This window comes from Carcharodon carcharias, chromosome 19 (genome assembly GCF_017639515.1).
Source record: "Carcharodon carcharias isolate sCarCar2 chromosome 19, sCarCar2.pri, whole genome shotgun sequence".
Lineage (NCBI taxonomy): Eukaryota > Metazoa > Chordata > Chondrichthyes > Lamniformes > Lamnidae > Carcharodon > Carcharodon carcharias.
In genome coordinates, this window is record NC_054485.1 from 13071912 (window position 1) to 13098348 (window position 26437).

General features: G+C 41.2%; 1 protein-coding gene across 8 annotated transcripts in view; it reads left to right on the plus strand.

Annotated features, from left to right (window-relative positions):
* Positions 1 to 26437, plus strand: part of si:ch211-15d5.11 (nuclear receptor coactivator 7) — an 85850-nt gene that overhangs the window by 26289 nt on the left and 33124 nt on the right. For all 8 annotated transcript variants that reach the window (XM_041212766.1, XM_041212762.1, XM_041212764.1 and 5 more), the window contains 6 exons: positions 2042 to 2112; positions 2196 to 2303; positions 9193 to 9306; positions 11662 to 11793; positions 12601 to 12785; positions 16071 to 16816. In XM_041212766.1, coding sequence (XP_041068700.1) covers positions 2042 to 2112; positions 2196 to 2303; positions 9193 to 9306; positions 11662 to 11793; positions 12601 to 12785; positions 16071 to 16816 — 1356 coding nt within the window. The remainder of the gene's footprint in view (positions 1 to 2041; positions 2113 to 2195; positions 2304 to 9192; positions 9307 to 11661; positions 11794 to 12600; positions 12786 to 16070; positions 16817 to 26437) is intronic.

A 26437-nucleotide genomic window follows, 5' to 3' on the forward strand; every position in this document is an offset into this window, starting at 1 on the left:
AAGTGGGTCCTGGGTTCAGATACAGGTTTCACTCACCCATTCATTCTTCCAAGGACGATAAAATAATACTTTGGAAATGGGGGTGGGGTCTGGGTATGTGGAAAGAGTAGGTTGCTGCACAAGCTATGCACACTGTCATAAATACTGTCTTTAGATACCCTTGAGTACTGGCAATAGAAACGGAAACCAGCACAGTCCAATGCTATTAAATAACAAGCTAAGATACGAGTGAGATCCATCGACTGTTTTGCAGAAGTGTCTGTTAGACAATAACAGGAGTCACACAATTTCTTCTTCAGCTTGAGTATCACAAAAATCTGTTAAGCTTGCTCTCTGATGTAATTGCTATCTATACCACAGAGCCATGATGCATTGAACTGACCCAACTCGAGCAACACTGCAGTTTGTGCATAAATAAATCAAATTGATCATTAAATCATTAAAAAGCTCAAATAGCTAGTATCATTAAACATGTGAATTCTTACACATACCTTTGCAGAAATTTCAAAACAAAGAGGAGCAGGTTCCTTCGTATGGAGGGGGTTAGAAGTAGAAAGCCAGTCATGCATAAGCATTTCAGGTGGGGAGCATATCTTAATCAGGGAGATTTTTATTTTCCCTCCCTTTGCTGTTTACTCTCCTGAAGGTGATTCTTGCTAAAATGCAGACCCACAGGCAGTGATTGTCAGCAGGCTATTATATTATGGAAGTACCACTGTCAACCCACACACACACACACACACACACGCATGTAAGATTCACTGGTTTACCACCTGAGTGGAGAACCTGACTGATTTTTCCTCTTCACAACACAGAGACAATGAGGTGAACTAGACTATTCTCACTGTCACCCCAGTTAAGATTAGGTAACTCTGGGATCACACCTGGGCCTTCCTGATCTGTAAGGCCTGTTACCAAACCACCTAGTGCCTTTGCCAACAGAACCATGGGAGATCCTAGTGCTCCTTTTTTAAATTTTCCATTGCTAGTCTAAAGCTGAGGAAGACTGGTGACAAGTCAAGTTCATTGCATGGGATGTAAATAAGGTAATGCGGGAAAGGTGATTAGACCCCAAACTCTGGAATACCCTTGCTACACCTTTCCACGTCTCTTACTTTGCTTTCCTCCTTTAAAAATCACCTTAAACCCCACCTCTTTGACCAAGCTTTTGATAATCTGACCTAATTTCTCCTTTTGTGGCCCAGTGTCTTATTTTATAATGCTCCTGTGATGTTTCTTTGTGTTAAAGGTATTATATAAATATTACTTTCTGTTGTATGCTACTCAAATCTTAGATTTTAAAAACCTAAGGATTGTAGGAAGAAGAGCAGACTGATGGATAAGGAGTTTCACAGTTCTGGAAAACAGTAGTTAACTCTAGGAATTAGTTCAGTGAGCTTGATTAATGCACTGAGGAGAAAGTGTATGTAGACAGATTGCAGCTGAGCAAGAAACTGCTTCTTTATTCTTATTATTTATCACATGAAATCCATTTCTCACCAACACCAGAGGATAATTAAATTATAATTGAAATCATTCTGGTACACTCATTCATATTTAGTTACCTGTGTGAAAAATGTTCCCATGAGATCAAACTAACTCATGTTTAAAACAAGGGGGGAAGATTTCAGCGCACTATATGTAACAAAATTCCAAATCCATTTTTTAAGAACATGCCACTTGCAGAAGAAATGGACTATAATGGCTTGTGAAGTTGGACAATCATTTCTAGCCAATCCATGCCCATTTTACATGGCGTTGGGGTTTGGACATGACAGTGGTGGATTCTGTCTGAAATAGGTGGAAGCTTCAATAAAAAGGCAAAGAGGGGAAGTAGCATTCTGACATTCAGAAGTGCAGGATCTACCATGCTGAATCTGTTTAACATTTTAAACATCTCAATTACATCACCCCTCAAAATTCTGTACTCGAGGGAATACAAGCCAAGTTTATGCAGAAGACCATATGGACTGGCCTCCAAGCCCAAAGTGAGAAACCTCATTTGATTTTTCACTTTTTTTGTATTTTCAAAATCCTTCAGAAAACAAAAGGGAAGAGAAAAATGGTCGAAAATTAATCCAAGAGAAACCAGTAGACACTATAGAATACAGAGTAAGTATTCTCCAATTCTATCACTTCCTATGCTTGTCTTTCTAATTAACAGATGGAAATACAGTGTGTGGTTCTTCTTACAGGCCAGAATGGAGGACACACTCTATAGCATTGCCCTGAAGTTCAACAGTACACCAAATAAACTGGTTCAATTAAACAAGCTGTATTCACAAAGTATTGTTCCTGGGCAGGTATGTGAATGGTTAATGACAAGAAGAACTCTACATCCAAATCCCAACTCCCAAAAAAAGAGCAGGAACTATTGAAAACACACAGTCGGTTAGACAGTGTCTATCAGAGGAAAATAATTCAATGTTTCCAGTGTAATGTTGGGATCTGTTTACAGTATTTTAATGTGAGTGTGTAACAGTGGAGAAAACATCTTTAAGTTGTCATATATACCAATAATCTTTTACTGTTCAGACAGAGCCTTTTTCCAATCCCAACTCCAAAATATATGTAGCTTCTTTCATCAGATGTGACGAGCAAACTGTGTTGAATTAGAGTCTGAATTTAAATGGGTCCTTTTCTAGACATTAAAATCCATATTTTAATGCATTATGGTGCGCATGCACGCACCAACACACACACACACACCCTATTATTATTAATTGTAGCTACGATTAATGATTGAAGTAAAGACTAAGGCTGAATTTTCAAAGGGGATGGGGCCCAAAAATTATGAGGCCAGGCATCATGCCAGTTTCCCAACTCCATTCCTGAGGTTGGCGCAGTTTTGAAGGCTGGCAAGGCCATCTGTCTTCACGAGGTGGGCAAACAGCTAGGCTCATTGAGAGCCTGGTTACCCAGAGATTAAGGAGGCCACCTGGGATTTTCCATTCACCTCCAGTTTCCCAATGTAATGAGGGGAGATAGTTTAACTTGAACTAGCTTGAACTGGTCTTGCTGTACCTGGGCTTAGCTTGTTCCTTTGTTTAGAATATATAAATTCAGACACTCTCAGCGTGACCAGTACGGGAGCACGACCTCAACGGAGTGTGAGAGTTTGGTGTGCTGAGGAAGTTCGGTGAGGAGGGGAGGGAGGTGCTCCTTTGTTTTTTCTAACTTTTTCACCCTGTAGGAGCTGGTTCTTTCTCTACTACAGGGAAAGAAGCTAGCTGTTTGGTGAGTATCTGGTAAGTAGTCAAGGTCTATTCTATTTCTAAGGTTTAAAATAGTACAGGAATTTGTGATAAATTTATTATTTATAAAAGAAAATAAATAATTGAATAAAATAATTAAGAAATTAATTAAAGCACATAAGTGTGGCAAGAAAGGTGATGTGTCATGGCTGCAGCATGTGGGGTCTCCTGGATTCCAGTGTGATCCAGGGCAAGTCTGTCTGCAGTAAGTGCCTGCGGCTTGAGAAGCTTTGGCTCAGAATCATTGAACTAGAGGCTGAGCAGTGGACACATCAGGGAGGGCAAGAGTTACCTGGACTCTTTGTACCGGGAGGCAGTCACACCCCCTGAGGATAGGGTCTTCTGACTTGGAAGGTGGTCAGGGACAGGAGGGTGTTTTTTTTTAAATTATGCATTCACGGGATGTGGGCTTCGCTGGCAGAGCCAGCATTTGTTGCTCCTCCCTAGTTGCCCTGGAGAAGGTGGTGGTGAGCTGCCTTCTTGAACTGCTGCAGTCCATGTGGTGTAGGTACACCCACAGTGCTGTTAGGAAGGGAGTTCCAGGATTTTGACCCAGCGATAGTGAAGGAACGGCGATATATTTCCAAGTCAGGATGGTGAGTGGCTTGGAGAGTAACTTCCAGATGGTGGTGTTCCCATCTATTTGCTGCCCTTGTCCTTCCAGATGGTAGTGGTCTTGGATTTGGAAGGTGCCATCTCAGGAGCCTTGATGAATTCTTGCAGTGCATCTTGTAGATGGTACACACTGCTGCTACTGTGGTGGAGGGAGTGAATGGTTGTGGATGGGGTGCCAATCAAGCGGGCTGCTTTGTCCTGGATAGTGTCAAGCTTCTTGAGTATTGTGAGAGCTGCACTCATCCAGGAAAGTGCGGAGTAGTCCATCACACTCCTGACTTGTGCCTTGCAGATGGTGGACAAGCTTTGGGGAGTCAGGAGGTGTATTACTCGTCGCACTATTCCTAGCCTCTGACCTGCTTTTGAAGGCACAGTATTTATATGGCTAGTCCAGTTCAGTTTCTGGTCCAGGATGTTGATAGTGGGGGATTCAGTGATGGTAATGCCATTGCATATCATGGGGTGATGGTTAGATTCTCTCTCATTGGAGATGGTCATTGCCTGGCACTTGTATGTTGTGAACATTACTTGCCACTTGTCAGCGCAAGCCTGGATATTTTCGAGATCTTGCTGCATTTGGACATGGACTGCTTCAGTATCTGAGGAGTCAGGAATGGTGCTGAACATTGTGCAATCATCATCAGCAAACATCCCCACTTCTGACCTTATAATGGAAGGAAGCAGCTGAGGCAGGTAAGGGGAGTCTGAGCCTCCTCAATTGTCCAACAAGTTTGAAGTTCTTTAAGCTTGTTCAGATGAGAATGGGGCTGCAGGGTGGCTGAGCTGACTAACCATGGCACTGTGGTACAGGAAGCCATTCAATGGGAGGAGCATAAAGGAATGTAGTGGCAGTATGGACAGTACAGTAAAGGGGATTGAAACTGTTCTCAAGAGTGAGGAGCAAGTGTCCAGACAGCTTTGTTGGCTGCCCGGTGCCAGGATTTGGGACATTTGCTCAGGGTTGGCGAGGAATTTGCAGAGGGAGGGGAAAGATCCAGCTGTTGTGGTCCATGACGGTACCGATGACATAAGCAGGACGAGCAAGGAAGTTCTGCGTAGTCAGTATGAGGAGCTAGGCACCAAATTAAGAAGCAGAACCTCAAAGGTAATAATCTCTGGATAATTACCTGAGCCACATGCAAATTGGCATAGGTCAAACAGGATTCGAGAAACAAATGCGTGGCTCAAAGACTAGTGTGGGAGAAGTGGTCTCCGGTTCATGGGGCACTGGTACTAGTATTGGGGAAAGTCAGATGTGCACCATTCGGACGAACTACACGTGAAATGTGCTATGGCTGGTATCCTTGTGAGCCGCATAACTAGGGAAGTAGAGAGAGTTTTAAACTGTATAGTGGAGGCAAGGGATTAAATTTGGGAAGATATGATAAACTAAAGAGTAGAGACAAGGCAAGAAAGAAAAGTACTATTATGGGAAATGATAAACAGACCATGACAGGAAGGGACAGAAAGTACAAATCCAAAAGTAAATCAGCAGATAAGGCTAGACATTTAAAATATTAATAAAAGGACAAAATTAAAGGCTCTATATCTCGACACAGTTAGCATTCAAAACAAAACAGATGAACTGATAGCTCAAATAGAAATAAATCAGCACGACCTGATAGCCATTACAGAGACATGGCTACAGGGTGACATAGATTGGGACCTGAATATTGAAGAAAACGTCACATTGAGGAAGGATAGGAAGTTCAGAAAAGGTGGAGGTGTGACTCTGTTAATTTATGATGGTATTAGCACAGTAGAGAGGGCTGATGACCTAAGTTCAGGAAACCAGAATATGGAAGGTGTTTGCGTTGAGGTGAGAAATGAAAAAGGCAAGAAGTCACTTGTGGGAATGATGTACAGGGCCCCTAATTGTAACTACACGGTAGGACAGAGTGTAAAAGAAGAGATAATGGGAGTTTGTCAGAAAGATGCGGCGGGGGAAAATTAGAGTACGAGAGAAAGATAGCTAGTAACATAAAGACGGATAATAAGAGTTTCTATAGATATTTAAATAAGAAAAGTGTTAACAAAGTGAATGTTGGTCCTATAGAAAGTGTGTCTGGGGAATTGATTAAGGAAAGAGGGAGGTGATGGATGAATTAAACAGGTATTTTGCTTCGGTCTTCAGTATAGAGGATACAAATAACATCCCGGAAATACCTGTAAATCAGGAAATGGGAGGGAGGGAGGACCTCGGGGGAAATTACAATCACCAGGAAAGTGGTATTGAGCAAATTGTTGGGGCTGCGGGCTGACAAATCCCTGGGTCCGGATGGACTTCACCCTAAGGTCCTGAAAGAAGTGGCTAGTGAGATAGTTGATACACTGGTTTTAATTTCCAAAATTCCCAAGATTTGGGGAAGGTTCCATTAGATTGGAAAATAGCAAATGTAACTCCTTTATTCAAAAAGGGAGGGAGATAGAAAGCAGGAAACTACAGGCTAGTTAGCCTAACGTTTATCATAAGGAAAATGTTAGGAAGTATTATTAAAGGTGTTATAGCAGAGCACTTCAAAAAAATCAAGGCAATCAGACAGAGTCAACATGGTTTTGTGAAAGGGAAATCATATTTAACCAATCTGTGCAGTTGGTAAAGGGGAACCGGTGGATGTACTGTACTTAGATTTCCAGAAGGCAAATGATAAGGTGCCATATCAAAGGTTATTGCAGAAAATAAAAGCTCCTGGTGTAGAAGGTAACACATTGGCATGGATAGAAGATTAGCTAGCTAACAGGAAGCAGTGAGTTGGCATAAATGGGTCCTTTTTGGTTGGCAGGATGTGATGAGTGGTTGTGCCACAGGGATCAGTGCTCAGGCCTCAACTTTTTACAATTTATATGAATGACTTGGATGAAGGGACTGATGGTATGGTTGCTAAATTTGCTGATGACACAAAGATAGGAAGGAAAGTAAATTGTGAAGAGGACATAAAGAGGCTACAAAGGGACATAAATAGCTTAAGTGAGTGGGCAAAGATCTGGTAAATGGAGTATAATATGGATAAATGTGAAATTGTCCATTTGGCAAGAAGAATAAAAAAGCTTATTATCTAAATGGTGAGAGGTTGCAAAGCTCTGAGATACAAAGGGATCTGGGTGTCCTAGTGCATGAATCACAAAACAATTGTATGCAATTACTGCAAGTAATTAGGAAAGTGAATAGAATGTTATGTTATCGTTTACTGTGAGGGAATTGATTACAAAAGTAGGGAGGTTATGTTTCAGTTATACAGGGCATTTGCGAGACCGCATCTGGAGTACTGTGTATAGTACTGGCCTCCTTATTTAAGGAAAGATGTAAATGCTTTAGAAGCAGTTCAGAGAAGGTTTACTAGACTAATACCAGGAATGGGTGAGTTGTCTTATGAGGGAAGGTTGGACAGGTTGGGCTTGTATCCACTGGAGTTTAGAAGAGTAAGAGGCAACTTGATCAAAACCTTTAAGTTCCTGAGGAGTCCTGACAGGGTGGATGTGGAGAGAATGTTTCCTCTTGTGGGAGAATTTAGAACTAGGGACCATTGTTTAAAAATAAAGGGTCGCTCATTTAAGACGGAGATGAGGAGAAATTTTTTCTCTCAGAGGTTAGTGAGTCTTTGGAACTCTCTTCCTCAAAAGGTGGTGGAACAGAGTCTTTGAATATTTTTAAGGCAGACCAAGATAATATTTTGATTAACAAGATGGTGAACGGTTATCGGGAGTAGGCAGGAATGTAAGGCTGAGGTTACAGTCAGATCAGTCATGATCTTATTGAATGGCGGAGCAGGCTCAAGGGGCTGAGTGGCCTACTCCTGCTTCTAATTCATATGTTCATATGTAACTGCCTGGAGGTGGACACCTAGCAGAAGGCCGGGGTGCCAGTGCTCCAGGCAGGCCAACAGGCCCTTCGTGTTTGCCTAGATGGGGGTACAACCAAAGACCATCTTGAAGAGGAACTCTCTCCCCCCTAAGTAGCTATTTTTGTATTTTTTAATTAAAATTTTAAAAATGTGACTGAGAGGCCACATTCTTCTTAAAGCGCCCTCTCATTACTTACTTTTTATTGCAACCGGGTGCTCCTTTGGTACCGGAAGATCTTTGATTGACCATCCAGCTTTAAGAACCCATCTGTTGCCCTTAATGGGACAGGGAACCTATCTCCATGCTAATTAAGGGACACCTGGTCAAAATTCCAACAAGACAACATTCCCATGGGGGCGTATTTGCAATCTGGAAACAGTCCCGACTCCTGTTTCCCATCCCCAAAGTGAAAATTCAGCCCCATGCCAGCTTTTCAGAGTATGTTGGATAAGGTGGTCAACGGAAAGGGAAATATGAGGATTTGGGAATGGAGTGGGCAAGTAACTTTAGGACTACTCCTTACATAAAGGATAAACACCAACATGGATGGGTTGGACTGATCAGCTTATTTTCAATTTGTAATTTTTATATAAATCTATGTTTGCAAGTGGCTTCAGCCAAAAGTGCTAAGTGGATAATACTAGTTGTCCTCTGCCCATAATCCCTACATCACAGATTTACAGCCATTTCAGTTCACTCAATGTAACATTATAAATCCTCTTGAGTGTACTGGACATAGCAAAGGTTATGGGTGCCAACAATGTTCAGCTGTAATGCTGAAGACCTGTACACTGCAGCTAGCTGTTACCCTACTTGAGCTGTTCCAATAGAGCTATGGCACTGACATATAGCTAAAAATTTGGAAGATTACCCAAATATAAAATCTGGCCAACCTCCTCCCAATTATCAGGGTGTTACAGAAAGAGTGATCAAGTGCCATCAAGTGACAGCCACTCAGTGATAAGCTGTTCTTCGTCACTCAGTTCAAGTTCCATCAGAGTCACTCAGCTTTACACCTCATTGCAGCCTTGATCCAGACATGGACCCTAGAGCTGAATGTCAAAGAAGAGTTGAGAGGGACTGCCCTCAACATCAAGCCAGCATTCTATCGAGTATGGGAACAGGATAGGCACACATTAGGAGTACTGTTGAGGTGGAGGACAAATGCCAATACAGACTGGTTGAGATGTACAATATTTTTCATACAGAATTATGTATAAATTACAATGTTTAAGTGGAAAATTCAAAACAAAACTGGACAGTTCACCAATTTACTGACTAAGGCTCGTTTGTTACTTAACAGAGTAATTATGCAAATGCAAGCTTGATAGATGAGTGTACATTTCCCAATAGCTTGAAGTGGAGGCTCTTGAACCGGGTAATGAGTGTCCACCTGTATCAGATCCAGCCCACTTAGAATAGAATGTTATGCACAAAACTCTAACAATGAATAAATCTGAATTGAGAATTTTTCCTGCAGCAATTATATGTTCCTGATCCGGGCACTGCACTGAGTGAAGACAGCCCCATGTCCTCAAGTCCCAGTCAGTCACAGATTCTTTCTTCATCAGATGCAGAGTATGACAAACTCTTGGTAAGTCCCGCCCAATGATCAGTACACCAGTGGAGTGTCCAGTTAAACTCCATCTGGCCTTTGGCCAATGCTTTCTTTGAAAAATAAGTTTTTGCTTCTGAGTGATTTTGTTCTAGAAAGGCAACAGGAGAAAAGGCAGCATGTCTTTAAGAAGCATTGCAGGAAGGGCAGGAGTTGTGAAACAGAAAATGTGGTAGATTTTTTAGAAAGGACAGGATAAGTTTATATTTGGCAAGTGGATATAAGGAACTATTAGTTATAGAATAATGATAAGGAAACTGATGGGAGGTTGGAGGTTTGAAAGGAACTAATGATTTTCTACCCAAAGTCTTACGATATTGTTAGTTTAAAAAGGCCAGTGAAAACTTGTGATAAATATATGAATGCAGTATTATTGCTAAAAAATGAGACGTTGAAGCTTTTCATCTTGCACTCATCAGGACACTTCTGGAAGCTACATATATTAATACACAGGGCCCTGTTCTTTGCAGACAGAAAGAACATGTACACACATTGCACCTGTTTCAGCTAAATAAAATAAATGACAACCATTTGCTGACTCATTCCTCGGGACAATGCCTTGACCAATCAGGGTCAAACTGCCTGGTTTGAATTTCAGAAAACGCTTGGCAGTTACCTATCAATCATCATCATTGGTGCATTCTCCAAGCAACGCCTAAACCAATCAGAGTCTACTTGTCAACCAATCAGCACTCTGTTCACATATGGTATAAATTGTTGTTTTCCTCTTATATTGGTATTCTTGTGAATTGTCCTGATGAGTGCAAGATGAAAAGCTAAGCAATGTCTCCTTTTTCACCAATACTCAAGTTCTGTACTACCAAACGATTATTTCATATAATGATACCACATCAGAAATGCATCAGAATTTTGGGATCTCGATAGAACCATAACTAAATGAGGACTAATTCGCAATACCCTGGTGAGTGATGTATTATTGAAGTAGGCTACTCCACATTTGAGGAAGAGGAACAACTGACAGATTTGCATCCATCCCACAGAAATTGTAGATTGTTTCAGCAGAGGGACAGGTAATTTGGCACCATCCTTTCCCTCCTACCTGGAGAAACTACTATCTGTGGAAAATAGAAACAAAATGGGTGAAACAGAAGAAAGAATTGTCTGGAGATTTATTGATGTGTGCACAATATGTTATTTATTACCTTGGTTGTGACCTGGCCTTAGTCCTTCCACTAGTTCTCTCAATAAAAAATGTTACAGGGCTGTAGCTAATCTGTCTATAAATAGAATGCAGCTGTGTGCCACTTCAGTGGCTGCATAATACATTCGGAAAAAGAAAGATTTGTCTTTATATAGCATCTTTTCTAACCTCATGGCTTCCAAAAATGCTTTACAACCAATGAAGGAAGCACAGCAGCCAAATTCACAGTTGGCTCCCACAAACAGCAACATGAAAATGACCAGATAATCTGTTTTAGTGAATTTATTTGTGGGATAAATATTGGCCAACAAACATAAGATACCACCCCTGCCCTTCTAAAAATAGCGCTGTGAGATCTTTAGTACTCACCCAAGAGGACAGTTAGAGCCTCGGTATAAGTCTCATCTGAAAGAAGGACCAATGGACGCAAGTAGTTTCTGAGATCATTTGCCATTCTCTCTGAAATTTACACATGGGATATATTCTCTCAAAAAATTATTTATGTAAAGACGCAACAAAGGAACACGGTGACACAAGAAAAAACATTTTACGCAGCGAGTGATTAGAATCTGAAATGCACCATCTGAGAATGTGGGGAGGCAGATATAATTGGGGCTTTCAGAAGGGAATTGGATAAGCAGCTGAGGGGAGAAAATGTGCATGGTTACAAGGAAAGGGTTGGGGAGTGGGACTAGCTAAGTTCCTATTGTAGAGAGCTGGCTCGGGTACAACAGGCTGAATGGTCTCCTCCTGCGCTGTAGCCATTCTATGACTCCTGCCCTTTCATGTGTAGATGTTCATAGCCCAAAGTGGTTGTCATCTACACCTTTTATTTGCAACCACACAATGTATGATTAGCAACGACAATCAAGAAACAATCTTAGCAACAAATGGGCCTTTAGCTCAGAATTTCACTCCAAACTGTGACATAAAAATGAAAACGAGCCAGACCATAGGCATTTCACTTTCTTCACAACAACAGCCTCACAAAACTATTAAAACCTGTGGTACCAAATCATAAGGAAATAGATTGTGTAAAGTGTTGGTAGGAATGAATAAACTCCAAAGTTATATTTTCTAAACATGCAGGAGAATAAAGTAACTAGTATAAAAGTAAATAAATAAAAGTAACTAGTATCATGCATTCATAACAATCATTCTGCTATTTACAGGATGCTGATTCAGCAGAAATGTCCAGTTTACAGTGGGGCAGCTCACGTCACTCCTCGTCTCCCATATGGGAAGAAATACCTTTTTCTGAAAGATTCCTAAAAATCTGTTGCAAGTATTTCACAGATGGAAAGGTAAAATATTTTATTTGTAAAAGCAAATAACAGGTTAAATGTCACAAACTCAATAACATTTTCAAAGTCGCTTGTATTTTTTTTCTTATTAATTTCTAATAGTCAGAGTACTTTTGTTGTGTGTTCAGCACATTTTATACAGTGAAGCTTATTTGACCAAATACCCAGACTTATGGATTGAAGTAATATTGTGCATGAGCATATATGAGAAATCTTCTGAGTCGCTAGACACCCAATTTTTGCGGTATTTGTACCTGCATCACTTTGGCCTTAACCGCATTGAGATCACACTTGACTTCAGGCACATTGCTATAGCAGAGTAGAGGGAGCTTTACTCTGCTTCTGCCCATGCTATATAGTCAGAAGTGCTTGATCCAGAAAGTGGGCTCAATAAGTGGGCATGTTGACCATTCCACTAGGCTGCCACCCCCTCAGCTGAGTGTACACAAAGATTTATCTCCTTCTTCCATAAATAACATACGCACAAAATTATTATGAAATCCAGTATCTTGAATTGAGATATTAAACAATGTAAGAGTGTGACTTATACAAAGTATACACTTGTATATTAATTGTTTTCCTATAAGTGAACAAAAATGGAATTCTTTCTCTGGTAAGTGGAACCAAACTGTTTAAATCCTAAAATTGAGTGACAACACGCCCAGTGATTCACAGCTTTTCTAATATTCAGCTGTCAAAAATAGATGATTTATGTATCATATTTTAATGGTTTGGTTTCAATTAATTAACTGGTTGCTTTGCAATAATCACTTCTCATTGCATTTATGCTTTCTGATCTGCCTGTAGGGTGTTGTAATGGGAATCCTGCTTGTCACTCCAAAAAAGATCTTTTTTGACCCATACAAATCCCATCCTCTTGTCATTGAAAATGGCTGTGAAGACTATTTATTTGCCTGCAGCGTTGAGTCAATCATTTCAGCAGTGTCTCACAAAGATGTTTCTCAAATGAAACTTTGCGGCTCTTCTCCCTTGTAAGTGATTTTAAATTAGCCTGTTTGAATTAGAATGTTTATTCCAGATTTTCTGTATTTCAGTTCATTTCAAAAGCAATGTAAATTCTCAATGTGGGTTTATTCTGCGGTCGGTGATTGATTCTATACATAACCGTTTATTTTATGGATGTTAAGCATGATAATATCTTTGTATGCTTTTAAGGAACCATGCCCTATAGATGCTGTCCCTGTACATTATAGATCTGTATTTTTTCTTTTTTAAAATTATTTCATGGGATGTGAACGTCAATGGCGTTTGTTGCCCATCCTGAATGGCTTGCTAGGTCATTTCAGAGGGAAGGTAAGAGTCAACCACATTATTGTGGGTCTGGAGTCACATGTAGAGATGTTACAGAGCAGGTAAGGATGGCAGGTTTCATTCCATTCCTGAAAGGAATGATTGATAGTTTCATGGTCACCATCACCAAGCCTAGTTTTATATTCTAGATTTATTAACTGAATTTAAATTCCACCAGCTGCCATGGTGGGATTTGAACCTATGTCCTCAGAACATCAGCCTGGGTCTCTGGATTACTAGTTCAGCAATATTACCGCTACACCACCGTCTCCCCAGTAGATACCTGCAAATTAAAAAAAAATACGCAAGCTACCCAGCAATGCTTTACAGACTTAATGGGAAGACATTTGATCCAAATAATGTCCAAAATTGTTGTAGAAATTGTACAAAATGTATGAGAGAGGAGGAGGGTCCATGGCATGATTTTATATTTGTGCATTTTCCCCCCTCTCAAAATTTATATACGTTAACGAAAGAATTTTACAGCAGATGATGCACAATAGAGGGACTTCATCAGAGATCCCTGGTGGGGGGTGGGGGGCGGTGGGGGTTGGTGGTGTGTGTGTGTGTGTGTGTGTGTGTGTGTCTCAGCTGAGGAGAGGATCAGGTTCAGCTGTGATACCTTCTGCACTTGCCTTCTGGAGTGCTCACACGTGAATTAGGACCGCCTGAATGGAGTACTGAAAGATGAATGTTTCTTCTGAATCCATACACAATGAGACTAAATACCTTTAGAAGAGAAAGGGGAAACTCAAGCAGAATTGACCTGTTAATTTATAGCAATGTTCTACTAAAGCAACAGTTAATATTTTGCAGCTGTTGCACTCTATTCTTATTAAGCATTAATATATAGCAGGTATACTTTTATAGTGGCAGATAAAATGACAGCTAACTAATGAATTATTCCTTTCTTAAGAGTCTTTTACTCCTCTAATTAAAACACAATGATGCTTTACTTAGGACTCCCAGATGCTTTGTGTTCACTTTTGAGAGGGCTCATAGCTGTTATGTCAAATCCACTCATGATTAAGTAGTTAAACTGACTTCAAAATCATGGTTGCTAAATTTTATTCACAGGGCTTTTACTTTGTGAAATTCCAAAAGCATTACAATAACTATATATATTTACTGTAGTGTGCAGAGTTCTATTTCCACAACACATTTTCACAATTGATTTAAACTAGCTATCTGCTTCCCAGCAGTAACATATAATGCTAAGATTATCGGATGAGCAGATCAAAGTTCAGCTATTAACAGCTTTGTTTTCATTTGCCTTAATTATACTAAATGCTATAAATGTATAGTTATCTTTGATGTTGAGAAAGTGCTGTATGCATTTAGTTTTCATTAAGATCAACCATATTCCGTTTTATTAACTTTGCAGAACAACTGCAGGTCAGAACTGAAAGAAGCGTATTAAGTTAGAGGGAATAAAATTGGGAGAGGACCTCTAAAGATTAGGCCAAATGATCATTGGTAAAAGAAGCAGACCATAGTAAAAGGGAAAAGCACCGGAGAAAGTCGTAAGGCTTGGGACAAAGTCAGGGAAGTTGGAGGAGAAACATTGAACTTGAGCAGAGCCTAACAGTGCTCTAACAGAAGTAGAGTGGCAAGCTTGAAATAGATTCCCTTTAAATCTATCTTATGATCTAAATCATAGAGCTTTGGGCAGATGGGGAGATGGTGTTTTGGCGGTAATGTCACTGGACTAGTAATCCAGTAGCCCAGGCTAATGCTCTGGAGGTATGGATTCAAATCCCACCATGGCAGCTAGTCGAATTTGAATTCAGTTAATAAAAGCCTGGAATTATAAAGCTATTCTCAGTGATGATGACTATGAAACTATTGTTGTTAAAAATCCACTTGGTTCATTAATGCCCCTTTCGGGGAAGGAAATCCTCACTTGGTCTGGCCTACATGTGGCTCCAGGCACCCACAGCAGTGTGGTTGATTCTTTACTGCCCTCCGAAACAGCCTAGCAAGCCTCTCAGTTCAAGGGATGGGCAAACAAATGGTGACCCTTACCAGCAACACCCACATTCCATGAAAGAATAAAGAAAAAAATCCAGAAAAGGAAACACAGGCCAAGTTAGAACTAAGATTAGAAAAGCAAATCTAAATAAGCTAACGAATTGTTCAGAGATAAATAGAGAAAACAGAATTCATTGTAAGGAGCATTTTATCTCACCTTCCTGACTGAAACTTGGAGTGATTTTGTAATATTCCTTCTAATTATGAAACTGTTGTATGAACATTTGAAGCAGAGGAAGATACTAAGCTATGGAGAGAGAGAAGGGCCATGGGATTAGTTTTGGATTGCTCCAGTGAAGAGTCAACACAAACACAAAGGCCCTGATATTTATGGGGAGGGAGCAGGGGAGACTGACAACGACCGAGTAACCTTAAAGCACAGGAAACATGGAGGTCCTGCCAGACTGCTGGGCAGATTGAAGGCTGCTCACGGGAAGTTTCTGCTATGAAGCAGGACAGCTGAAAAAAATCAGGTCGATGGTGGGTGGTCCCAGATCTCCTGTTCTTCCTGGCCCACAAGCAGTGCAGGAAAAGCACTTATCTTCTGAGCTGCCAGCTTCTGCTTCCCTTTGGCTGCTATAATTCCCAAGCTCTGAGGAACTTGGCCTGCAGCCATTGAAACAAAAGTTATTGTAAAATCTCACCTTACAAATAATGTAATTACCAACTCGCTTCTGCAGAACAGGCTACTTGGCTGACCCAGAATGGTCCCTTCGAAACCAGATGTAGGCTGCTCACAGCGAGTTGAAGTTGGGACTCCCATGTTTAAGAATTTAACCCCCTTATCATGCCCATTCTGGATAGGCGTGGTTACAGGTTCCTCACAATGGTTCCAAATGGCCTTGTTCTGTGCTGTAAAGTTCTACACTTCTATGTTAAACAATGCAACTTTGCTTGTCTAAATGGAACGTAAGCACTCTCTTCTTCTCCTGTAGAAAGAAAGCTTCAGTTCAATCTGAAATACAACAGACGGGAAGAAATACTGCAAACACCAACCAAAGGAAATCTCGTCGGGTTAGCATCTCAGCTCCGACCAAAGACAATGCCCAATGTACAGAGATGAAAAAAACAAATTCAATTCCCGCTGATCAAAAAGCTGAAGCTTTGACAAAACTTATCGGCATTTCCTACTCTTGTCCAGATTCTCTGTGTCAGGTTGATGAGAAATCATTCACTGAAATTGCAGAATTGCAGGACAGTGTAACGTGCTTGGACCTGAAAGAAAATAAAGAAACACTTCCCTTTTCAAGCAGAACAAAATGCGGAGGAGATAATTTAATGTCAGAGAATGAGGATTGTTATTGTTGTGAACAATCTATAAGGGAAAGAAAATTGGGACCAAATGCAAATTATCATAACAACCAACATCCATCCCATATGTTATATAAGGAAAACAAGTTGGAGAAATCCTGTGATTCCATCAACAGCACAGACAATAAAACAGCATCTTTTTGTGAGATAAACCTGTCAGATCAAGGATGTCCAGAATATCTATGGCCTCACATGGCAGAGAACACAGGAGAGAAACTGCTTTGCACTGAACTGCCTAGATTGAAGTCAGAAGAGGTTTGCTGTATAATGAACAAAGCCAAAGAAGATCAGTTTAGAATATATGATAAACAGGACAACAAAACAAATGATGGATTACTTGCACTGACACGGAAGCATGAATTGAAACAAGGTAAGGGATATTTGCTGCTGTATTTTGCTTTTTATCCTAACCCCTTGGAACATTATATTTATGCTAATAAAAATATTCAGTTCTTTTCCCTCTGTTATTTTTTTCTTTCCTCCATTTCCGTTCTCCCATAGACTTCTCCTCCTGGAAAAAAGCACCTGACCTCTGTTCAGCATTTCCTACAAGAGCATAGCTGAAGTTGTTCACTAAACCATGAACTCTCCAAAGTTATTTTAATATATATATATTATATACATGGTCTGAAGGGATTTACGGCCATCACTCTTTTTTATTCTTTCAATGGATTTTGCATCCCTAATTTCCCTTGAGAAGGCGGCAGTGAGCCTCCATCCTGAGTCACTGCAGCCCATCTGGTGTAGGTAGCAAGTTCCAGGATTTTGATCCATCAACAGTGAAGGAACGGCGATATAGTTCCAAGTAAGGATGGTTGGTGACTTGAAGGGGAACTTGCAGGTGGTGGTATTCCCCTGTGTCTGCTGCCCTTGTCCTTCTAGGTGGTAAAGGTCACAGGTTTGGAAGGCGCTGTTGTAGGAGGCTTGGTGGGTTGCTGCAGTGCATCTTGTGTATGGTGCACACTGCTGCCGCTGTGTGTCGGTAGTGAAGGGAGTGAATGTTTAAGGCGGTGGATAGGGTGCTGACCAAGTGGGCTGCTTTGTTGTATATGGTGTTGAGCTTCTTGAGTGTTGTTGGAGCCACATTCATCCAGGCAAGTGGAGAGTATTCTATCATACTCTTGACTTGTGCCTTGCAGATGGTGGACAGGTTTTGAGGAGTCAGCAGGTGAGTTACACACTGCAGAATTCCCAGCCACTTTGAGCTGCTCTTGTAGCCACAGTATTTATATGATCATTCGTCCCACATATACAAGCTTGAACCAATCCATGTATCTAATTAGTTCCCTGTATTCTCCTTCTTACTGACTGAGAATGGTCTGTATTGTGTCAAGCTTGGCTGGCCACATCAACAGTAGAACTATTTCCACAAACCTGTATAATCTGCAGTTTGCACTTGAATGTTCTGAAAAAGTGTGCAATGAATTAGTTCGAATTATATCCCAATAAAGGGAAATTGAAACTATCAAAGCGAAAAATGAAGATTTTATAGTTCACAAGGTAATTCAGAAAAAATATTCCAATGTTGATTAACAGAGATAGACTCCCATCAAATTGGCAGAGTTCAAAGATTTATCTCTATTGTAAAAGAAAAGGATCAATGACAAGTGGTCAAAAATGGAAAAAGCATTGTTATTATTCTTAGAATATGGGTGATAACCCATCCTTAGTTGCCGTGAGAAGGTGAATGGTGAGCGTTCTCCCTGAACCACTACACTGCTTGTGGTGATGTTGTTCCCATTATGGTGGTAGGTAGGAAATTCCAGGATTTTGGCCCAGTGGCAGTGAAGGAACAGCCATATATGTCCAAGTCAGCTCAGCTTGCGACTTGAAGGGAAACTTGCTGGCGATGTGTGTGCCAAGACACGACTACTTTTGCGCTTCATGGTGGCAGAAGTTCTGAGGCTGGTAGGGTGGGGGCTTGCAGTAATTAACTTTTCGTTGAGCCTTCCAAGCTTGGTTACTAAGGTAGGAAGCAGTATTGTTACTTATTTCGAAGAAACCAAACCCTTGGTCATTCTCTGTTCCCGCTGTAACGGTGCCAGCAAAAAAACAAGATACCAGTGTGTCCATTGTTTCCTCATGCATACACCATGGAAATTATGTATTGACCTCAAAAGGATTATGTATGTTCGTTGTGTAAAATAGGTATAGTTCCTCTTTTCAATTTAAAAAAAATGATTTTTAAAAATTGCAATAGAACACTATAGAGAAGGCAAGAAGGCCTCTCGTTCTACTTGCTTCTGTTTACATTTCTACCTATTTACACTTCTATCAGTTAACAGCAGAAGTGAAATAGTTACAGCTTGCAGGAGCAATGGAAAGTAGCTGTAAAACAGGTTTTAACTGCAGCAGATACCAAGATAATCATGCATTTGCTGTCAGCTGCATTTTCTTAACATAAAAAAGACTTAAATTTGCCAAAGATGTGTCAGCAAATTCTAATCCTGAAAGATATAATCTCCCTTTTATTTTCCCATTACTATACTGATTGAGATTTTAGAAGCTCTTGAGAATGACACTATTATTAAAGGAATTATTGACTGGAAATTATATAACAGACTTCATAAAGGAGATTTGACATTTGAAAGCATTAAAATGATTAGCCACTTAAAAAAGAACCATTTGCTTTATATCGAAGAATGGAATGCTTGAAAATGATAATTAACCTTGGCCTGCTAAAGCATAAAGTTTGGCATCTTATGTTTCCAGCTCACACACCATGACATTGAAAGACTCACTAATGAACCAGCAATAACACTGCTGAAATATCAGGACTTACCACATTAATGTAACATCCTTCCAGCTTGTTCTAACATCAATCCTGGATTATTATTTCATCTTTGCAGAACTAAACTTCAATGTGAATGTTTCTGACTCACTGCAAGAAACTGCTTATGACCTTTGAAATATTTATTTCCAAGTGTAACACAGGTGGGGAAAGACAACCTCTCTTCATTGTTGAAAGAAAAATGGGGAAATGGCATCTAAAGAACATTTTTACACTGTCTTCCACCTCATCTGTGGTATTTAGGAACAAAGTTGAACTTAGATCATTATTTGAAAAGGAATATTTAACCAAACTCTAAGAAAAAGAGTACAGCAGTATATCAGTTGGAAAACAGCAAAGAACGTGGTATTTGCTAAATTAAAAAATATTTTTTTCTTCTAATTCTTTCCCCTTTATCCCCCCTCTCTTAAGCATGCCAACTCTTGTGCTTTTACAGACCTCCTTTCCAAGTGACCATTCCCCACAAGCTAGAAACATGAAATGGCCAACCTATTTGGCCAAGAAAGGCATCACAACCAAGAACAAATCTCACTCATGCATTTTTCAGCGGAGCCGAGAGTTGACTGGAAGCAGGAAGCTAGGATTTTACCTCTTCCTAGCCTGGAGGGCTGAGACCAGGCTGAGGGAGTCAAGGGTCAGGGGCGTCTGGCAAGGAAGTGGAGTTAAGGCCATCTTTTGAATTGTGGAACAGGCTCGAGGGGCCAAATGGCCTACTTCTGTGTCTATTTCTTATGCTCTTATGACCACATGTAGTACTTCACCTGCTACTTGAGTGAGGTGACCTGGTTCAGTGCGATCAAGGATTAACCATGGGAATTTCCATGTCTCAAGGATTTAGTACTAATTGTTTTCTGACTGTTAATGTAACTGCAAAAATCCTTCTCATCACTATTGTAAATGTCTGCAGTCTTTTTTCCGGGCAGAATTTTACACTGATCGGGCAGGCGCACGCCCAACCCGATCGGACACGAAATCGCGCAAGATGATGTCGGGCGAGTGTCCCAACACCATCTAACGTTCGTGCGATGTTTCGTGCGCCGCAAAAGTCAGCACAATTAAGATGCCAATTATGGTTGTTAAAGGCGCAATTGTCTCCGATTTTTCATGGTATGTCCAACCTTACGGTTGGAGGATGGGCAGATCGGCCAGGCAGACTTTGCATTTTTCATGAAACCTCATTCAAGGATGGGACGAGGTTTCCGTTATTAAATGAAAGGAAAAGAAAAATCTGTGGACAGCATTTTCATCATGTATATGTTCAGGTGACGGATTGTGGTGCTTGGACGTTTTCTTTCCTGATTTTAAACCTTTATTTAATGCTTTTCAGGTCTTCAGCTCCCTGAAGCAGCTCTTTGCCTTCAGGGAGCTTTCTGTCAGCGCTCGTCCGCGCCCGCACTGACGTCAGCACCTGCCCTCCTCCTGCCCCCAGCCCGGCAGCGCTGAGCTTCTCAGTGCGCGCTTCATGCTGGCTAGCTGTTAACTGGCCAGCCAGAGTGAAATCGCAGCCGTGGGCCGATCGAGGTCGGTGGTCCATTCCCCGGCTGATCCTGGACCCGCCGATCGCACCCACCCGCCGACCTAAACATTCTGCCCCTCATGTCCTTTTAGCATTCCTAACACTGGCTTTAGTTATCCATAACCATTTTTATACTTGCCTACTATCCTGCCAAATCATTCAATCCTTTCTTTCTCTAAATTTACTGTCCCACATCAGACCACTTCATGCATTAATAGTTTAAAAAGCCATTTGATAACCACGAAACAGCGTTCTTGTCATTTGATTGCAAAGTTCCTTGCTTTGCTCAGCCTGTTGCTGCGAGTGGGGAAGGGTATTAACGCCAAGCCTGAGAACCTGTCCTCACTCAACATCTACACATGTGTACTTCCAGCAGGCATCATAAGGTAGCAACTTAAAGCAAGAACCCTAACAAAATGTTGCTGCTATCTGTAACTCAGGGATGGTGAAACCAATTGTACTGCCTATACAGCTGCCTCCTGCTGGGCTTAAAAGAACCTCAGCGCTGACCAAAGATCAAATTGGGACCTTCATATTTGGTGTGGTTCATACGTTATACACATTATTTTTAACAACAAAATCAACTTTGTCTGATATTGGAAAGCATAGCTGCACTAGGTATGAGAGAAGCAACATAAACATTACTTGTTGATAATTAATTTAACAATGGGTGGGATTTTGCTGGCAGGACTGGAAAACCCCACCCAAAGTCAATGGACTTTTGGCTGTTCTCTGGTCCTGACCTTGCCGATTCTCGGTGCAGGCGGGATTGGAAAATCCCGGCCAATATTTTCAGTACATATGATAACACAGTTCCTGTACAAGACTGTAGCGTTCTCTAGTTTCTGACCAATCAGGAACCATGAACATAGGCGTGTTTTTTAAATTCTTCTGTGGGTTGTGGGCATCGCTGGCTGGGCTAGCATTTGTTGCCCAGCCCTAACTGCCCTTGAAAAGGTGGTGGTGAGCCATCTGCTTGAACCACTGTTGTCCTTGTGGTATAGGTACACCCACAATGCTGTTAGGAAGGATATTCCAGGATTTCGACCCAACAACAGTGAAGGAACAGCGATATATTTCTAAGTCAGGATGGTGTGTGGCTTGGAGGGGAATTTGCACGTGGTGGTGTTCCCATGTATCTGCTCCCCTTGTTCTTCTAGACGGTACAGGTCGCAGATTTGAAAGGTGCTGTGGAAGGAGCCTTGGTGAGTTGCTGCAGTGCATCTGGTAGATGGTACACACTGCTGCCAGAGTGTTTTGGTGGTGGAGGGAGTGAATGTTTAAGGTGATGGATGGTGTGCCAGTCAAGCGGGGCTGCTTTATCCTGAATGGCATCAAGCTTCTTGAGTGTAGTTGGAGTTGCATTCATCCAGGCAAGTGGAGTGTATTTCATCACACTCCTGACTTGTGCCTTATAGATAACGGACAGGCTTTGGGGAGTCAGGAGGTGAATTACTCGCCACAGGGTTCCCAGCATCCGACCTGCTGTTGTAATCACAGTATTTATATAGCTGGTCCAGTTCAGCAGGATACTGATAGTGGGGGATTCAGCGATATTAATGCCATTGAGTGTCAAAGGAAGGTGGTTAGTTTCTGTCTTGTTGGAGATGGTCATCACCGGGCACTCGTGTGGCGGGAATGTTAACTTGCCACCTATCAGCCCAAGCCTGAATATTGTCTGAAGAAAATACTGCACAAAGAAAATATTTTCTTCAGGGTTTTATCTCATATTTCTCAAAATAATACATTTTTGTCAACATTATAAATTGCTAAAAGAAACTCATCATTAGCAGACACTTCTTTGAAATGATTTGTTTAAGCAGAGCTTGACATAACTAGAAAAAGTACATTTTAATCACCAAATTGGAGAAGCATCGCACAGGCACACAAGGGACTGATAATACTGCAGGGACTATTCAACATTAGTACCTGCTTTTGGAACATTGTGAGTGGGCAGCACTAAAGTTTACTATACCACCTTCTGCCATCAGGGGAAATCAAAGCTCCTTGCAAATTCCTGGCAAATGACTGGGTTCAAAATAAAAATGAAGAGGACAACACAAACATATGAACTAGGTGCAGGAGTAGGCCATTCAATCCTGCCCCATCATTTAATAAGATCATGGCTGATCGGTTTGTGGCCTCAAATCCACATTTCCCCCCCAATCAGCCATTTTCTTAAAATTAAAACTCAAAAACAGCCCAAGAATTGAATCATATAGGTTGACAATACACCGTTGGTACCTCAATCTACCAGACTATGGGGAAAGCTCTATACTAAATTCACCGATCCCATGCTAATAGTGAAGGAACTACCCCAGTAAAGGTGTATCACTAATACAGTGAACACTACAGTGTTGAAGCCCTAACTCTAGCTATCTCCCTTCAAGTCGAAATCTCTGCTGGCAGAGTGGAATTCGTAAATTTACCCTAACACACTTTTGGTAATCAGAAAATCAATATCATAGTCCCATTTATTTTCACAGCAATTGTTAAATTAACTGAAGAGTAGTCAGTTATCAGCAAGACATCCTAGAGTCCAATCAGCACTCTGGCCTCCCATATTCTACAGTTCCGATCATGTAAGTACTACTGGGTGATGTCCGCAAAGCTTGGTTTTACTCGACAGAAGCTTTAGATCCAGGCAAAGCCCCTCAGCACCAGTCCTTCTTACACAACATGATGCAAATAGGAAAGCCACATTCATCGGTGCCAATAGAGCAGTGACCAAGGTTGAGCATATACTAATCCAAATGGGACTTAATCCATCATTAAAAGCAGGTTTAAATTGATGGGCCTTGTGCTTATTGTCCTTGACTGGCTTTGTCTGTGCATCAGGCTCCAGCCAGTCCTCCAGAGTCATAAAATGTTTTTATTCTGGTGCTGCTTTAGCACTGATTCCAGGAGACTGCAGTCTGTGAGCTGATCTCATTTTTAATAATAATAAATCGAGCTCCCTTAAATGGCAGGTAAATCTATGAGAAACTTTCATCTACAAGTCTGACATCACAATAAGGGAACTGGATTTAGTTGAATAATGCAGACTTAGCTGATAGATGCCAGTCTCTGCAAATCAGAGCTGCAACATTTACAAGACAAAAAGGAGCTAAATTGTGCCTGGCTGTAATGATTTAAAAATAAAATATGATTTTCGTTTACATAGCATCTTTTAGTACCTCACAATACCTCAAAGCGCTTTCAGCCAAATAACACTTTTGAAGTGTAGTTGCTGTTGAAGTGTAGTTGCTGGTGTAATGTATGAGATTCAGTGGTGTTTAGTGAAATCCCTGCCCTGAGACAAAGCTGAGTTCTGAGCCCAGAAAGCCTTCTGGAAAGAAATTCGGAAGGGGAAGATTAGATTGGACTGAACATTCACCCACCTCATTGACACAGTCCTGACCCTATCCCACCTCCCAAGATCAAGCAATTAACATTTTGAGTGTGCGTCAATGCTATCTGCAATGCAACAATTATATGAAATAGACAAGGTTAATCCTGAACACAAATTGTACGAGTAGGGAAAGGGATGCTCTACACACCAAGAGGAAATGATGGTCCATCAGCCAATGGGCTGGATTTAACGGGGTGCCATAGCCCCGCCGGGGAGAACCAGCCAACAATTCCCACAGCTGCCCCAGCAAATTTTACAGCTGATTGGCCTTTACATGACTTGAGGGTGGAACTTCTATCCCTCAGCAACAGGAAAACCTGCCTCAGCGAGCTGCCAGACAATCAGAGGCCATCAGCTCTCTAGTACCAGCAGCACCATCGGGAGTGGTGGCCACTGCCAGTATTGCAGCAAGATCCAGGAGAAGACATGCTCTGCTGCATCCGGAATTTGAAGTAGCTTGGAGGGGGGGGTGCTCTCACAGAGGGAACCCCAACCTGCCCACCACCAGCCCATGAGAGAAAGCTGCCGAGCTGGACACTTGATGTGGGCCTCCCCCACTGCCGGTTAAATCCTGGCAGCAGCATGGGCAAGTGGGCCGCCCATTGCCCATCCCACCTCCAAATCCACAGGCAGGGGAGCGTTAAATCTAGCCCAACATGGCAGTAAATTATTCATAAATTGTTTCAATATCAAGCCCTATTCATTAATATAGAATAGCTGATAGAGATCTAATGATGACACAATACATCATTTAATTAAATTGTTGTAGTGCACAAGGTCAAACAGCAGCATTGGATTATTACTGACAACCTTCCTTTCACAAAAACAGACTATAATTCATCCATAATTAAATCAAGACCTTCTTTTAGCCTGTTGGTAAAGACAAAGGGCAATTTTTATAGTCTTTCTCAAAACAAGTTGGGACCTTGTTTTGTGCGGATATCGAGCCAATCAGCGATGGTTTTTAATGCAATAATGTAATCCAACGTTAATGGAATGCCTGAATAGAATCATTGAGATAATGGCCAAAATGTAAAAATCAGTGTTTAAAGGAAAGACATTGGCCCAGATTTTAATTTGGGATCAGGAAAACCTGACCACACTTTTGTGGTTCGCAAAATACACACCTGACCCATGTCTAACTTCATGCGGGAGTTTTGACTTTTGACACAGGGATTGGGTTCACAATGCAGTTACCAAACTGCAGTGGAGTCTGGGGGCAGAGACGGGCTGGTTAGAAGGACTGCCTCAGTTATCCAACACAGCGGCCCAGCACCTGACATCATTTAAAGGCTCTCTAACGCTCGCCCCTTACCTCCTTCAACCCCCCTGCCAGCCCATGCCCTGTCAGATCACCCATGCCACCTATATGCCCCAGGTATTCTCCATGCCACCTCTATGCCCCCATGTATCCTTCATACCCCCTCAGATTGCTCATACCATCCCATGTCACCTCCATGTATTCTCCTTGCTTCCTCATGATTCCTCCATATCACCCAATGCCTGCTCAGATTCCCCATGGCAGCTCTATGCATCCATGTATCCTACATGGCCATGGAATGCATTATGTATAGTCGTCAGGATTTTTGGAATAGCAATAGGAATTACTATAAAATTATTGGGAAAACATTAAACCTCTAATAATCTAAGGAAATCGTGAATTCAAACATACCATCATTGATACTGGACCAGAAAACCCAAGGGTAAAAAAGTTGTAATCCTTTAAGTGCCTGTGAGGTTTGTAACCAAACAAGAAACCACATCTGAGACATGCTGTATTATAGCCTTTTTCAATAATTCTTGGATCAATAAGAACACCTGCTGAGCTGAAGCTTTTAAAACTCAGCCAAGCATTCATAATTGCAAGGGTGTCATAACAAAATTTTCCAGCTACATTGCCTGAAACTGACAGAATGGATGACCATTTCCAATTCAAAGGAGCATGCTTGTCAATCTATGGATGGGGAGCAGGTGTAGAGCTTTTTTTCTAATTCCAGAAGCAGAGATTTTTTGTAACAGCCAGATCTGCCAGTCATTTAATTCACAGCTCAAAACATGATAGCAGAGGACTTTTTTTTTTCAAACATTTTTTAATACATTCTGGCACTTTTCACAATTAGAAAATACTGTAATGCATGACTATTACAGAACGCTGGCCAATGTAAGGGTCAACTTACCTTTGCAGGACAGATCCCTATAATGAATCACTGCATTAAAAAGACACCTACATTACAATACAGCATCTAATAGTGACATTTGAAGGTGTCAAAACATTTTACACTTACCTTTCAGA